General features: G+C 35.0%; 1 protein-coding gene across 1 annotated transcript; it reads left to right on the top strand.

Annotated features, from left to right (window-relative positions):
- The first annotated feature begins 5,859 nt into the window (after positions 1-5,859).
- LOC149798052 (uncharacterized) lies at positions 5,860-16,673 on the top strand. Its single transcript, XM_089960832.1, has 5 exons — positions 5,860-5,929; positions 8,557-8,820; positions 9,564-10,033; positions 11,029-11,082; positions 16,578-16,673. Exons 1-5 carry the CDS (start codon positions 5,860-5,862, stop codon positions 16,671-16,673), a joined length of 954 nt encoding a protein of 317 aa, XP_089816958.1.
- Positions 16,674-16,910: the final 237 nt, after the last annotated feature.

Consider the following 16,910-nt stretch of genomic DNA (forward strand, 5'->3'; position numbering starts at 1 on the left):
AAGTTTAGAAAGATTGTATGCCTTGCATTGGACGCCAAAACCCAAAATAATTAAGAGCGTTTAAAAGTGCAGGGATTGGCGCCGCGAATGTGTCAAACGAATAAATAATGTCGTGGCCATCTCATGTTTATCGAAGGATTCGTGATCCAAATCAATGTCAAATAGATAAACACCTGCTTTGACGTCAAGTGGGGTTAATATCGGAACAGCATATAAAGACCATCCTTCACAATCTGATTACACCGGCAGTATTCATTGCACCACATTAGAGACAGACCTGGTATTCGTCGAGAAAGGTACGGTTTTTAAAAGTAGGTCTTCTTTCCGTATGGCAATTGTCTTTCCTTTTCAGCTTTAAAGTAGTGTCGTTCTCGAGTAATCGATCTTGTTCAGCATTGACATATTTAGAGGAAATGACCATTCAATTGATTCAATCTATACTATAATAATAATGATAATAATAATAACAATGTTCAAGAGAAAATACACATGATTGTATTAACTATATTGAGATATTTTTATCATGCTAGGCTTTGCTGAGAAGTAGACAGAATCTATAGTTCAGCGTCATATATGATACGAACTCACAAACATTAAAAGGAATAAAGGTGGAATATCCGTATGTATTTGCGTATCTAACTTCAACCGTTTCAAGATATCAATAAATATTTTTTGCTAAGTCAAATCATCTAAGGCAATGATGCTAATGAGAAATGGTTTTGGTATTAGAGTCACTTATTGAAAAGGCTTATATTATAATTATTTATCCATTCGGACTCTCTTGGAAACCAATTCATTTTAACAGTCTTGTAAAACACATTAACTGAGTTTAGTTTTATAACATTATTCTCATAGTAAGTCAAATTTACCTTTTGTAGTTTACACAATTCTGCTTTCTTTCAAGACATCGATAATATAAAGAAAAACAATACAGGCATTCAGAATGATTGAAAAGATCATCTTTACAGGTTGTTCATCAATGACTTTTTTACGACATTAACAAATTGATTTCTATGCTAATGCAATAAATACAATTACGCAAAGGCACGAAATACGAAGTTGTAACTACTTCTATACAATTTCATAGATGCACAAATATCATGGAAAATGAACAAGAAGGTACGTAGAAGATGTATAAAATTCGACCATTTGTTTTCAAACGCCTCGTGTAATCTATGATAATAAAACATCTATACAGAAATGCACGAACATATTAATTTCTTTTAAATGTATTAGCAATTAATGACATATATACATGATCTAATGCTTTATATCTTTTGGATAGACGGTATTCAGATGGCGAATCTTTATGAATCGAACCAACAAGGAAATCTTTGAGATTCTTAACTCTTTTGTAAGCAAGTATGGTCATACTTGTGTGATGCAATTTAAAACTTTTATTACAGGATTATTGCATACATTTCAAGTATGTGTGTATACTCCAGTCTCGTATTGTTAATTAAAAATACACGCAATAACAAAAAATGTTAATCTAATTAGTCGGCTACTCTAAAATATATTTTTCAGCAACAATGTCTAAATTTTAACGTTGACTTAATTGTTAGCTCCACAATGTTCATCTTCTTTTCTAGTTTGTTCATTGGTTCATTTCAATTACTTTACATAAAATAAAAAATGTTTGTTATACGCTGCTAATTTCATTTCGTCTTTGGTGAGTAAGCATACTTTGCTTCAGCAATACCGTATCAAATTAAAGTTATTTTGCTTTGACCTATTGTAACGTTTCAACAACAATGTTAAAGCTGCTCAAAATGACTCGCAGTGCAATATCTTCCACAATTGCTTCCACTATGAATCATGACATTGCTGCTTTAATAAGCATTTCTCTCTCTCTCTCTCTCTCTCTCTCTCTCTCTATATATATATATATATATATATATATATATATATATATATATATATATATATATATATATATATATATATATATATATATACATACATATATATATCTATCTATATATACATATATATATATATATATATATATATATATATTTATATACACATACATATATATGCATATATATACACAGCATATATATATACACATATATACATATATATGTCTGTATATCTATCTATCTATCTGTCTGTCTGTCTGTATGTCTGTCTATCTGTCTATCTATATATATCTATCTATCTATCTATCTATCTATCTATCTGTATTTATGAGAGAGAGAGAGAGAGAGAGGGAGAGAGAGAGAAAGAGGGAGAGAGAGAGAGAGAGAAAGCGAGAAACCATACATGAGACATTGGGGCTCATTTCTCAGTTTTTGCAATATTATTTATTTCAGATTCAGCCAAGAGAGAAGCAGCGCTGAAATATTTCTCCCTTTTCAGTTGAATAGCTTGGGGGTTTCTGGGACAGTCATGTAAATATATCAATAACAATTTTTAACATATTAAAAATTTAACAATAAATAAATAACTAAATAAATAATTAGCAACAGAAAGAAAACTTTTAAATTATATTATGTGAAGTTGTTATTAAATTCGTAAATATTCTCTTTTTGATCAAGTTTTCCCTGAAATGTTGATCACAGTGATGGCTATTAACATAAATATTACGTTAAGTGTTCATATTACATGCATAACAGTCTATGCGTTTCGTTTCTATATTCTCGGGCTGGATTCCTGAGATTCCCATGGTGTTGTTTAGTTTATGATGTTGTTCTTTAATTCGGGTTCCTTACCCTATCAAACAGTAAACTGTTTTGCCGATGTGCTGATCATCCTTCATAAAGCTGCATTTATATTTGAATTTTTAACTCTCTAAGCTGAAGTCGTCTCCAGGTGCTTTTTGTTGGCATGTAGTTACAAAGGTTCTTAAAATCTGTCAATGCATTGCATTTTTGCCATTTTGATGGGTTGTTTTACGTTTGTATGCTGGTGCTCCTTCATTCGTCATTGTCTTTGAGAAGCCAGTTGCAGTGAAAAAGGTCATACATTCTTAATGGTGCTTTCATAGACTGGGATGTTTTCGAAGTTTTGTTGTCTTCTTTCCCTAGTTTATTTTCTCGAAATTTATTTTAGAGTTTTATTTGATATATTCATTCTCTTGGCATTTCAAATACATGTACTTTGTTATTTTCTCTTGTTTCTTGTACTTGTAGTCGAAATGAAAAACAACGATGCTATTTTGTCTATGATGATATCATAAAGGTCATATATTTGTCTGTATTAACCAGTTATCTATACAGTTATCTGTGTTGTATATTGTGTATCATGTCACCAGCTTATGTTCTATTTTTCAACTTACCTTTCCAAACTAATGTCATTTCCAGCTGTGCTTCCGAATTGTTGCTCAGTTTTTCTCATATATTCTATGTCCACACATTTCCTTTTCTCGTCTTTGCCATGTTCTTTCATTGTGCATCTATAGTGGTATAGCTTTTCCCATCATCGTTAATGAAAGTCATTTTATTTTCTGGGAAAAAACTAAGAATTAGTTTTCACTCTCTGTTGCATTTTCCCAGGTTTTTTCTCCTTTTAATCTATTTAGTTTGTCAAAACATGATTCACAACTTCAGTTGATTTATCTTGTCAGAAGAGTGATGTATATTAGAGTGCTCAAAGCTTGAATATGCCAATTATCAACACACCTGCAATTTGTTAAATGAGTATTGATGTTGTCTATTGTTTTATGAAGTTTAATATTCGAACAATTTGTAGGACAACTAGGTATCCAAAATGATTAAAGGACATTACAAATATGCCGCACTCTTAATATTATTGCTAACACACGAAATGCTATAAATTAATTACATTGGGATTTTATTCCAGCCTATGCTCCAGAAAATGGACAAGAGCCAGTTACATTTACCTTGGGACAAGACTCTCAAATTACATTTGCTATTGATTCAACGCTTAGTTTTAACAAGGTACATTTCAATATATTTCTTTAACTTGTACTTTCTTTGTAGAGGATAAGTAGCGTGGCATTTTAACCGTTTAATAACTTGCTATGCAAATTTTGTATATTTAAACATCCAATATATTCTGAAATAAGCGCGTCGTTTTCAACTATATTAAACCAATGTCATCATTCGTGACCTCTTTCTTTAAACATGCAGTATTCAGATGTCGATAACAATATTCATGCGTTTGTACATGATCGAATGAGTTACATTGACACGTATGGTTGTATTTTGTTTAGGTAATTCAAGATCAGGTATTTGGAGTAAATATTTAAATATCTATCTGTCATTTTCCTTTCACTTACCCATCTTTAATATCTTGATATACGTATACTATCATTACGGTGATCTGTTTCCAAGCCTTGCCTTATTTGCAAATTTAGAATATTCCGGTGGCGAACATCTGACCTCTATCCTCGTCAACACAACTATTCATTCATCCTTTTAAGTTCGTCAGTGGAATTATGTATTGTTTTATTCAGATATAATTTCATACAAAGTATTTATTTAAATCTATTGAATTATCAACGTGCTCACTGAAAATTTGGAAAAAAATCATTATTTTCAGATTACTGTGAGTTCATTTATGTTTTATATTATTATGATAAATCAAGGATGTAGACAAATCAACATATTTAAGACTATTGATACATCAGCACATTCAGTACTAGAATTTAATCGGAACCCAATGTACCTTTATACGTGTGATAGAACTATTAGGGGTATTTGGGATTGAATTTAAAATACTGTAAATTGCTTTTAATGTGTCACTTTACTATTAAAGAAATACAATTCTCTGTTGGCTTTACAAAATTGTGATGGTGATGGTTTTGGCTCTTTCGGTTACATAGATTAATAGCATAAAGTCGTAACAAGTGTCTGATTTCACTTCACTCGCCTGGTACTGTAAGAAAGAGTAGACAGTGCTCTCTGCAACTATTGGTCCATAATGAACAGCTACATCTGGTTCCGTCTGGAAAGTCTCTTCTGGTGGATCAAGCCAATGAGCAGATGTGCTCATCCATCGGCTGGGAAGGGAGATATCAGGAGCTGTGCTGACAGCGGATCGGGATCGGCTCAGGTGCCGTAGGAACTGATGGACATCCTGTGCATCTGACCATGATTCCAGACTTCTCGGCAATGTTCCGGCACTGGATTCAAACAGGCCCGGAAAAGTGAGTCAGGGCTACTCTACAAAACCTTTCCTCACTCAAATCCAGCTCACGCACAAGACAAGACATTATTCCCCTTCACCACTAGACACATTCAAGTCCTGTGGTGATGGTCAACCTGTAAAGAAGCGGATGAATATACAATTATAGCTGTATATGCAGACCTGCACACAGGCAGATCAGAGTATAGAGTCGCTGTTCACTTGACGGAAACAACAGTGAAACACGACAGCCCTCAGAGTGACCTAGCAGTCATTTTTATGGTCACACTGCTTACCGCCAGAGCACGAGCCAGGGATTCAGATTGCCTCTTTCACATTAACACTGGCAGTACACTGTGGTCGATAGAAATCCGATATATAGCCGTAGAAAACCAAACAGGAATATGAAAATGATGCAATTGACCATTGGTGCCTGGATGTACGACGCTAATGGACAATACATCAGCACGTAGACTAGAGAAAACCAGAGCCATAGTTAGTAGAGAACTAGCCAGACAAAATATTTCGAAAGCAACTTTGAGGGAAACAGAACTTACCAAATTAGGAGCCGGTTGCACCTTCTTTAAGAGTGTTAAAGTAAAGAAGAAAAGGACGAAGTGAAATTATTGTTGGAATTGACATCAAATCACAGCTAATTAGCAAACTTAGAAGTCTTAAAATGGGCTTGAATAGCAGACTTATCCAAATGAGACGCACACTGTCTGGAAAAGAGATGCACCTATCATCAGTGCCCATATACTCAACATGTTCAAGCCAGATGAGATCAAGGACAAATATTTTATGAAGAGACAGACAAGATATCCGAGTGACGAAGGTAAGTACATAATATTGGACTGTCCACAGGCATATAGATTCCAACTCAATATTTATATCCAGTCTAGCAAACGTTCACAGCAAAAATGAACAAAAGCTTAATGTTACCAGTTTGAAATAAGTGAATGTTAAACTGGCACTTGTTGATGAATTGTGCTGTCAACTGGATACAATCGATACAAACTCCGAAAATGTCGAGGAAAAATGGATATTCTTAAGACACATTGTGATTTCAACAGCATCAAAATCCTCGGCCCCACCAAACGTACACATCACGATTGATTTGGTGAGAACGATACTGCCATTCAGAAACTACTTAATGAGAAACATTGGCAACATAAAACCTGCATAGAAGACAGCACTTCATTATATAAGAAGGCAGCCTTTAAGAATATTAAGATGACTATCTACTTTAAGAAAATTACGACGACTGTCTATTGTAAGCCTAAAGAGCTGCAAGACCGGTGGTTGGGTATTAAGCATATGCGATTCAGTCCTATTAAGACAAGAATAATATAAAGTACTTTTATGATGCTTTGAATGCAATTGCTGAAATCAGTCATCATAAATACCTATAATACTGAATGCTCATTGACAAAGAAAGATACATTAAAGGCCAGAACTTCACCATCATCCTCATTCAGTGTTCATCTATTAGCGATTATGCAATTGATCGAGTACCCAAGTGAAAAGCAGCATGTCTTTGTCTGATCAACCCAAGTCTGACTGAAACTATAAAGGCAATCCATTTGATGTTAAATGGAAAACAGTTGGAGCAGATACTGTGACAGCAGAAGTCTATAAGGTAGGAGGTTCTCACAAGGCACTTAAACGGACTGAACCATTACAATCAAAATGGATTCAGTGAACTATACTCCAGGTGTGCGTTCACGTTATCAGCGCAGAGGCGACGTACAATCTTATGACACCCACTGGGATATCTCTTTGCTGTCAATATCTGGCAATTAGTCATGCCATAATTATGACGAATCTCCTTGTGCATGACATAGATGACGGGATCCTGCTAGAGAGTCAATGTGACTTCAGGAAAGGAATAGTGCTTACAGTAGATATGAAAGGAACAGAACTCTAACCTGTATACAATATTCATTAATCTGATAAAAGCCTTTGACACAGCCAGTCATGGAGTCCATTGGAGGATTATAATACAATTTGATTGCCCGGATAAATATATTGCGACGGTTTACATTTCGAAGGCATCATGGTTTCTCATGTTGTGGATGATGGTGACGCATCTGCACCATTTTCAGGCACCAATGGAGTTAAGCAATGTCGTGTGATGGCTCATGTTTTCTGAAGGATATGTTCTATGCAATGCTTACTTATGCCTTTTGTGTCCATGAAATTATGATCCACATCTCATACCCGACGGAAGCCAGCCAAGCTGCTCTATTTGAGTAGATTACAGACAAAAAAGTAACACGAAGCGACTGTTCTTGATGTCTAATCTGCTGATGACTGTTCACTGAAAGCAAAATCTGAATCTGATGTGCAACACATTGCAAATCATTTATCTGCAGCTTGTGACAATATCTGTCTCCAAATTAGTTCTAACAAGTCAAAAGTGATTCACAAACTTGCACAGTTATAGTAAACCAAACCAAACAATCGAGTCAGTGTATAAGTTCACGTACCTCGACATCAAAGTGTCACGTACAGTCAACATCAATGATGAAAATCAAAGCCATAATTCTTAGCAGTCCATTGGCAGACTACCTGACTACTTGAAACTCTCAAATATTAACCCTGAGTCATGTGAAGATCTCACACAATATCGCTCCATCTGGCCCGCGTATCATTCATAATGGAGCTACATAATGGAGGAGAAATGCAGAGGCAGTCGAGAAGCTAGAACAGTGCAAATCTCACAGAAACAGCACATCAACAATTGATCAGGCAAACATAAGTGGCATCCCATCTTAACTGTGGAACAGAGAGTTCAGGACATAATTTGACCTTAACATTCATTTACATACTCACAGAAACCAAACCGGTCAGCGAGTTCACACTCCAAGGACGAACAAAAAAAAAGACTTGTTTCATGCATTTGTGTTTTAACTAAGTTTAGAATCACATGATTTAGATTTACAACAGTATAGCATACGCTATGCTACGTCTTTACGTATTGAACATAAGCATATATAGTATAAAAAAATCAAGTTTGAAAAGCATGTGCACTCTATCAATATAGGCTGCTGTTTAAAATGTCTGTTTAAAAACTATAATGCTTATATGCATGATTATTGTAATTGAATGAAAATAATAGCTATAAAAGATGTTTCGCTGCTAAATATTATCATGTTTGCAGCTTTCTTTCTCTTTTTGTCGCTACTAAGACATTAAGTTGATTATATATTTTAAATCTTCCATTGCACAAAGGTGTCCATGTCAACTATATCATGCACACACGCCGATGGTTATGGAATACAAGTAGGTGATAACTGGTATTGGTCCGGGTGAAACTTTCTCCTTACCTGGGGTTTTCACAAGTCAATTTCATGGAATATACCAGATTCAGGTGTATGCTTTAAGCCCTATATCCTTAATTTGGTTCAGCTGTACAAACATCAATCCACCTAAATGCATTATACGTCTTTTTATGTAAAGGTAATAACTCGTATGGGTCCGGATACAGAGTTTTCGTTTCCTGGGGTTTTCACAGCCCAGCAGACGGAGTATATAAGTTTCAGATGTACGCAATGAGTCAGTCGTCTGGTCGAGTTTGGCTTGAAATTACCAAAAATCAAGATTTGGTCGCATCTCTCTACGGCTGGTCTTCCAATGACTTTACTACGACAGGGAATGCAGTTATACTTTACTTAAACCAAGGAGATGAGGTTTCAGTGCAAGCAAATGATCAAACAGATGTAAGTTTGTACGGTTCGTCGTTAGAGCTCTACACAACGTTTTCTGGAGTTCGAATGGTTGCCGGTGCGTTGCATAGATAGCAAAACTGTATGACGTAGATCCAAACTTCAACTCTTTCATTTGCACAGACCAAAAATTTGAACACGTAATAGTTTGGCCTGATGAAGAAAATTCGTGTCGTTCTCAAAAAACTCATTAAAGATTAAAATTCACAAATGACTCGAAATTAAAACTAGCAAGTCTTATTATTTCAGAAATCTCTTCTTCGCAGTCCTTATCATATTTAACAGTATTTTATTCATGACAAATTGTACTTATCAGAATGCCTTGGTCGCTTTTGTTTATCCGATTTCGAGTTATGACCATCGTCTTATTGCTTTGGGAGTAACAACGAGTTTGTTTTCTTCAAATAACATTCAGTATCTGAGCTAAAAGGAACTAAACGGCAGATATACACTATTAAATGATCCTTACAAAAATATTGCCTTGTAGTATAGGAAATTTAAGGAAACCAGCAACTCTTTTTCATAATTGCAAAAGATGTCCGTTTAATATATTTTCAAAAGATAAGTTTTTTTCAATCCCTTTCACTGGGTATATCTCTAATAAAAATAATTATATCATCTCCAGTATCATCAGCACAATAATGCATGCATTCAGATTGAGTAAAATGTTTAATGAATTTTGTGAAACCGGTGCAGATGTTTTAAATATCGTCACGTAATTCACATCTGTTTTATCAACAGAGAATGGTTCTGACACAGGCATTGCATTCTCGGCGACCTTGACCTCACATAAGACTTTTCTTCCGGGATATCCAATTTTGTACGACAAATTACTCATCAATCAAGGCAACGGATACAACACCAATACCGGAGTATTCACAGCACGTGTCCCTGGCGTCTATATTTTCCACTTCTTTTCTCTGTCAGAAATAAACGAACCAATCTCGCAAGACCTGTACAACAATAACCAATATATTTGTTCGCTGACTGGGATATCAGCGACAGACCGGGCGCAAGTCGGAAACACAGTCATGTTGCAGTTGCATTCGGGTGATTATGTGGTGGTTAAAGCGAAACGAACGAACAAGCTGTTCGGGGAAGCGAAGCAGATATACAGCACGTTTTCTGAGACCCTTATTGGCTCCGATAACTATTTATCTTCCGGTACGTACATTTCTATTTCGTTAAGCTTGTGTCTTACACGTGATTTTGTATTATCCCGCGGTTTTCAAAAAAAAAAAAAAAAAAAAAAAACTACTCGGGAACCAAGATATTCTGCCATTCGCTCGGAAGGTTCTAATGATCGTTTCAGTCTTGAGTGTTGGTATTGTTGGTCTTGCTTGTGGTGCGTTCTATGAATAACTTGGAGAAGTCGTTTGCTACGTTACTGCATATTTATAATTTCACTATTTCACCAATGTTTTCATAAATAACTTAGACTATTGTCATTGTAACTGTTATGGGTAAAAGTGTGTTTCTATGTTGTGGCAATGTGAAGAAGAATATAATGGCAGGAGGGAGTTCTTAGATTACTACTAGAATTTAATTCATGGTTTCTGTGCTGACGTTTAAGTAGAAGCATTCGATCTATGGAATCCTTCATCTATGTATCATTTACTTTGGTTTTTATTAGGAAGCAATGGTGTGATTGCATTTTCTGCTGGTCTGACGAGAAGTTTCACACTACCCACGGACACGATGGTTGTGTTTAACCGAATCTTTCTAAATGTGCAGCACGCCTTTAACCAACGCACCGGAAATTTCACTGCTCCCGTACAAGGGTTGTACGGATTCAATGTGCATGCACAATCACAGACAAACCATGTTGCTACACTTTTCCTTTATCGTAACTCTGAGTAGGTTTCAAATTTCTTTCCTAACCATCATCACCGCATAAACACTACTATTTATGCTACTAATACTACTACCGCTAATATTACTACCGCTATGACTATTACTTATAATAATAATAATAATAATAATAACATAAACGATGATGACAATAATGACTGCAATAACGAAGAATATGACAAGGAAGAAGGCGAGAGGAACACGTGTCAAGATATATTAAAAAGCTTTCATAAAAAGGTTAATTTAAAACGTTCGAAAAACATGTTCTTATTGTAAGTTTAAAACTCAAGTTTGACTCATACAACAATAAGATGAGCAGTTTAGATGATTCAGAATTTTATGAATTGTGTTTCAGACTTTTAAAAGTTGTTATCTTCCTGGCTTTGACTTTAACACATTTAAGATCAGGGTTTGTTCGTTTTTGACTTCGGAGATATTTTCATTTACCATTTCAGGAGGATAGTCATCGTGCGGAGTAATATTCCAAACCAGTACAACAGCACTCCAGGCTAACACGGAACAAGCGGTAACTCCGTAATTCTCCATCTGCAAGTCGGTGACTCTGTTTACCTAAAGGCAGCAGGGTCTGGTGATGTTATTTATGGTACCCAGGATCAAGTGTATTGTACCTTCTCTGGTTATCTCATTGCTCCCACATACACAGGAATTTCCGTTATTGGGTGACGTTGCTGAATTTGCACAGCTTTGTTATATATTATTATGCAATTGATGTTTCGAATTAAAGTTTTATTATGGTATTGCAGTCGTATACCTATATGTGCACTGTTTGCTATACTGTAGTTTAAGACATCTTAAAATTTCCAATTATCCAGTTACATGTACAAACTCGTAAATGAAAATCTATCTGAATAACATTAAATCGGAAACGATATTTTTTCCTAAACATCGCTTGCTGCCTTTAAAGCTAAACCTAATCAAGATTCATCACATTTCGAGGCAAATACTTTCTTCCTCAGATCTTGGTCGCTTTTCATGTGTGTGCGAATAATATATATCTTGTTCGCTGACGTCCATGTGTTAACGGATTTTTAGTGAAAGGGGCTTGATGATTTCAAGGCTCTAAAGACGTGAAGCCACCATCACCCTGTCAGGTCTGACATCTGTTCATTAAAGAAATATTTTATTTAGAAAAGCACAAAATTAAGAAAATGACGAAAACACAATTTGCCAAAGTTAAAGAGAACTGTAAGGGGACCTATAATTCCACTCCACATCTTCTTAATTTGTATATGATTGAATTTCTACATGAAAAAGAAATCCTGACAATTGGTATGTTTTACAATATTATATGATTTAAGGTAGAATCGACGAATTATTATGTTGAAGAGAATAATTTTCATAGAACCGTTCCATATATTGGAGACTAGATTATTATTATCACCAGAGGGTTCTGACTGTTGAAATATGTTTTAAAATTGATTACCTGTTCTGAACAGGAGACATGTGTATAAAATGTGTTGAGAGAATATTGCGTTTAGCCGGTTATATTTGTTTGCATTTTTAAACAGCACTTAAATCTGTGCATGGAGTACAGTTAGACATGTCGTTGATCCGAACAATGAAAAGGCAACCAAGATAATTAATTTTGGCTATTTTATGTTACAACGGGTGCGAAACAATTTCTGACCCTAGAACGCGACATTCTGAGTCACGTTAGTGTTTTACAAGGAAATTATTTGGTGAATTAGATCGAACGATTAACTGTTAGGAACATAAGTTAGTGATGCAGAGCAAACTTGCACAACAAAACCTAAACATGCAATCTACAAGCTTTATCATTATAAACAAAGTCATACACAGTGCAATAAGAAATATAAGCCACAAAAGGTGACATTAAACTTGGCTAGACACCAAACCTGAATACGATGTACTATAAAGGATGATAAACGTAAACATCAAAGAACAGAGTCAAAAGTTCACAAAGTTATTGAAATTAAAACAAATAAGCAATTTGGCGAGCAAACCAGTAAAAACGGGTATTGGTCAAGACCCAATAATCGGATGTATATCAAGTTATGATTTTCTAAACTTAACTTTTCCTGGCCTAAAGAAATCAACATCAAGAGCAGGACAAGACAGATAACACAGGTACTGAAGCTATTCAGTGTATTTTAAGGTAAAATCATTTATAACAATGCTTGATTTTTAGAGATAAAAACCTGCCATTGTCTGATATGTACATGATTACGGTATGGCGTGCTTCTCAAATTACAGATAGTATCCAAGAGTATGAAGTGTAAAATATTTGTTTGAGGTAGACACTGTGAAAGAAATGCATGATATTTACTTCAAAAATATAATTCAGTAATCGAAGACGTAACGAAAATATTTAGGTTTCAGAATTTTATTCAAAGAAAAGTAGTTTGAAGAAAATAAACACGATGAATTTTTGCTGGATAAAGTTAAAACAAATAAAAATCAAATCGAAAATAAACTTTTAATAAGCGTATGTTAAATTACAATCATAGATAAGAACTTGTTCGCTAAAAATATTTTGTATTAGCAATGACAAGAGCCGTTCTTCTTTTCACAAGGTAAAGTATATTTCTTGTACATTAAATATTGTTTATCATTATATGTACTTAATACAACGTATTAAGAATAATACTGAATATATCATGAGGGTATGCTCTAATTGAACTAATCTCGTGGTGATCGATAGTTTTGTTTAATTAGGACGTTAGGATTGTCCAGTTAAATGTATTATATTGCATTTCACATTGAAATTGAACATCACATTTGCTTATGAAATTCTAAATATATCATCTTTTATTGTTACGAGTAAAGCCGGTTACACACACACACACACACACACACACACACACACACACACACACACACATGCTGAGAGTTGAGATAGCACTGATTGGTAAAGGAAGCTGTATGGATCAGAGTTGATTTTGATTACAACACAATTTGCCGCCGTCAATGATACGATTATTAGGATCAATGCAGGGTGGAAAAGATCGGGACTCAATGCCGCAGCTCCAACAAGTGATGTTACTGGTCACAAAATCAGAATAAAATTTGGTGTCATATGTCTGTGGCAGGGATGGCGTTAATGCTGCAACGGAAATGTTGGCATTCCTCAAGAGGTCGAATATGACGAGAATACCAATTAATCGTCAGTGAGTGAGAATAAATAAAAACCATGAAGGTTTTGTTCTCATAAATTATTTTATTAGCCTCAATAACGCCTTGCTCTGCAGCTACAGCTCAGTCTTCAAAATATGTTTAGAAGTGAAACCGGAGTGCCCACTTCTGCGGACTGATGCTTCATATTTCCCCATGGGTAGAAGTATTATCCATTACAATCGATGGAATATCTACTTATTTCATAATTGAAAACAAGGCAAGACTTACTTAAAGATCAATTTAAGCTAACCACTTTTCAATCCCAGAGTCAAATAAAGAACTCTTCTTGAAAATTATTAAATATTCACAACCACTCAATTGGTAACAGAATGCCAACTTAGATTAATATGAATGCATCAAATTATGCTTAAATGCAATAAATTCCAAGTCAAGAATGGTTGATTTGACAAATAAAACTTTGTTGTCTCTTTATTTGCATTGCATATAAACAATGCAACGAGCTAAAGCATGTTCGTACAAACTTCTTTGCTTATTATGTCTATATATAAATATGGCTTGTTATCAATACTTTGTTTTCTTTCTATTTTGTTTTATTTCTTTGTGTAACTATATATTGCGTGTGTGTAAATGTGCACAAATGATTAGTGCCATATAACTAATTATGTTCACCCTTTATAAAAAAAATCCGATATTATGTTATTGACTTTTAACCATTAAAGAGTTCCAAAGGGTAGAATCTATACATAGTTTTAAAGGTGTCCGTTTAAGCGGATTGTATACAGTTGTACGTAAGAAATAACAAATGATTGTTACATGCAAGTTTCTGCATAATATAAATTGAGACATAATTCTTGCATTTTTTTTTTAGTTTATAAATAAGTTTTTTACGAAATCTAAATTAATACTTTAATCAGCACAATATATTAGTTGCCCGACTGACTTTTGGACTTATGCAAAGAAACATAATTCGTATTTGCTTTTAATAAATGTTAAGTGGTATAATAATAAAGAGTTTATCGTTTTTCCATCTCAAGGTTGTTGTTGTTGTTGTTGTTGTAGGGTTTAACGCCATTTTTCAACACACGATAGGCCATATATGGCGGCCAGTATTAATGGTGGAGGAAGAACCCGGGAAAACCCCGGAAAGAACCACCGACCCACGAGAAGCTACTGGCAAGCTTTCTCACATACCCACACTGGCTGAATCCGAGACTCGAACCCACGCAGACAGAGGTGAGATGGCAGTGGTCCGTAACGGAGAGCGCTTTAGACCACTCGGCCACTCGGGGCCCCTCCATCTCAAGGTACTAGTTTAGCTACTTGGATGCACTATAATAAGGAGGTGCACATCCAACGCTCTAGCCCATCTTGTGCTGGATGGTTGGCGTTTACATCAAATTCGCATAGACAAACTAGCAAGCCGAGGGGTTATGTCGAGGTCTACGCATGCATAGGTTGACATTACAGAGCTAATATAGACAATTTGAAGACATGGTCGTATTCCTAGCATATCAGCGTTTTATTAATGAATTAAATAAAGGCGCTTCTCTATAGCAAGAAAACTATTGTAATTGATTCTTCAGTACCAGACACCTTGAAGCCATGTACAACAAATTCATAGGCTCAAACAAATACACGTACGCACGCTGGAATAAACTATGGAAATTTCTCCATCTGAATGAACATAATTGGATGATATCAAGACATAAAAAAAATGTTTGTAAAACTGTGGTATTTCAGTTCAGAAGTCTCTACCAGTAAGTGAATTTGGAAGATACATTCATGATGTAAATTTTACCAAACAATCCAATTTACATATAATACGGCTTTTATTGAGGAAGAATAGCATTATATCGACCTGTCTGGATACATGTCTTGATTTAAGACATTTTGATTTTAACCTGAGTACTTTCATTGGAGAACAACCATTTTGTAAGTAGACATTTGAAATAAAGCATAAGATTTAGCAGAGGATATGTTTAAAAATGTATACATGTTGCATTGAATTGACGCTAAACAAGATTACTAATGCCATAGATTAATATTAATTCGGACTGAAATTAGCAGAGACAGCTTGGGTCTCATTTTTACATTTGTCTAATTGTCTGTAAAGTAAACGATTTGATGATCCCCGATCTAACGACAAGGATCTTCATTAGATTCCACTGTATACAAGGTAGTTTTATTCAACGGCTTATCAAGCTGATAATCGCCGTCGGGGTACTACAAGATGTAAATGAACGATACTTTTTCAAGGCTTGTTCGTACAATACAAACATTTCAAAAAACATAAAGTTGAGAAGCATTTAAGGCTTTTTTTATTAGTATTCCAATGAACATGACAAATATTTTAGCTGTATATGACGTTAAAGATTACATCAACCTCGAATGTACCTTCCCATTTTTGTCGATGTAAATTATAGACGGCATTCTGGGGACTTCAAATGAGTAGATGTTTTAGAATAAAATATTAGTTAATAAAAGCAACGATGTGATTAGCGTTTTCAAATAGATAAATATAGAACTATGGCTTATCCATTTCCATGCTCACTAAAGTTTAGTTCTGTATATATCCATAAAGTTGCACGTCGGCAACATTCTCTGTATTTCTCAAACATATGCACACACAAGAACCCTACAAGTAATAAGTAATAATACGATATATTGTTAAGTATGGCTAATAAACAAGGCATGGTTTGCATGATAAGTTTTGTTCATTGTGAAATGCAATTAAGAAATATCGTAATATTTTCTTATGCTTAAAACTTACGTTCTTTCGTTAAACAGACCCCACGAGTGTCACATTGCAGTCTTCGTCATGTGGCAAATAAATATATTGGCATCCATGCGTCTACCGGAGACGATGACGTAGCTCCAGAATAAGTTCTTGTTTCTCCTTCTTTCTAGATCTCTTTTCAGCTTGCTTTATGTTCCTGAACGCCCTGTCTGACAGCTATGAGCCAGGTGGAAGGGTCGTTTCACAGCTATCCCAGGCCTTGACATTGATGTTGGCCGTCTTCATGTCCTTCTTGCAAACATCTTTGTAGCGCAGTCGTGGTCGTCCTGTCCGTCGTGCGACTTCTGCTAACTCCCCATATAACAGGTCCTTGGAAATGCGGA

Source organism: Sinohyriopsis cumingii, chromosome 6 (assembly GCF_028554795.1).
Source record: "Sinohyriopsis cumingii isolate HCF-2022 chromosome 6, ASM2855479v2, whole genome shotgun sequence".
NCBI classification, from domain to species: Eukaryota; Metazoa; Mollusca; class Bivalvia; order Unionida; family Unionidae; genus Sinohyriopsis; species Sinohyriopsis cumingii.

Bases quoted from the DNA above. Each gene is read 5' to 3' on its own strand.
- LOC149798052 (XM_089960832.1), top strand. From the start codon at position 5,860: ATGTTCAAGCCAGATGAGATCAAGGACAAATATTTTATGAAGAGACAG. The intron at 8,821-9,563 runs GTTTGTACGGTT...TTTTATCAACAG, and splicing joins AAATGATCAAACAGATGTAA to AGAATGGTTCTGACACAGGC. The intron at 10,034-11,028 runs GTATTATCCCGC...ATTGTGTTTCAG, and splicing joins TGTGTCTTACACGTGATTTT to ACTTTTAAAAGTTGTTATCT.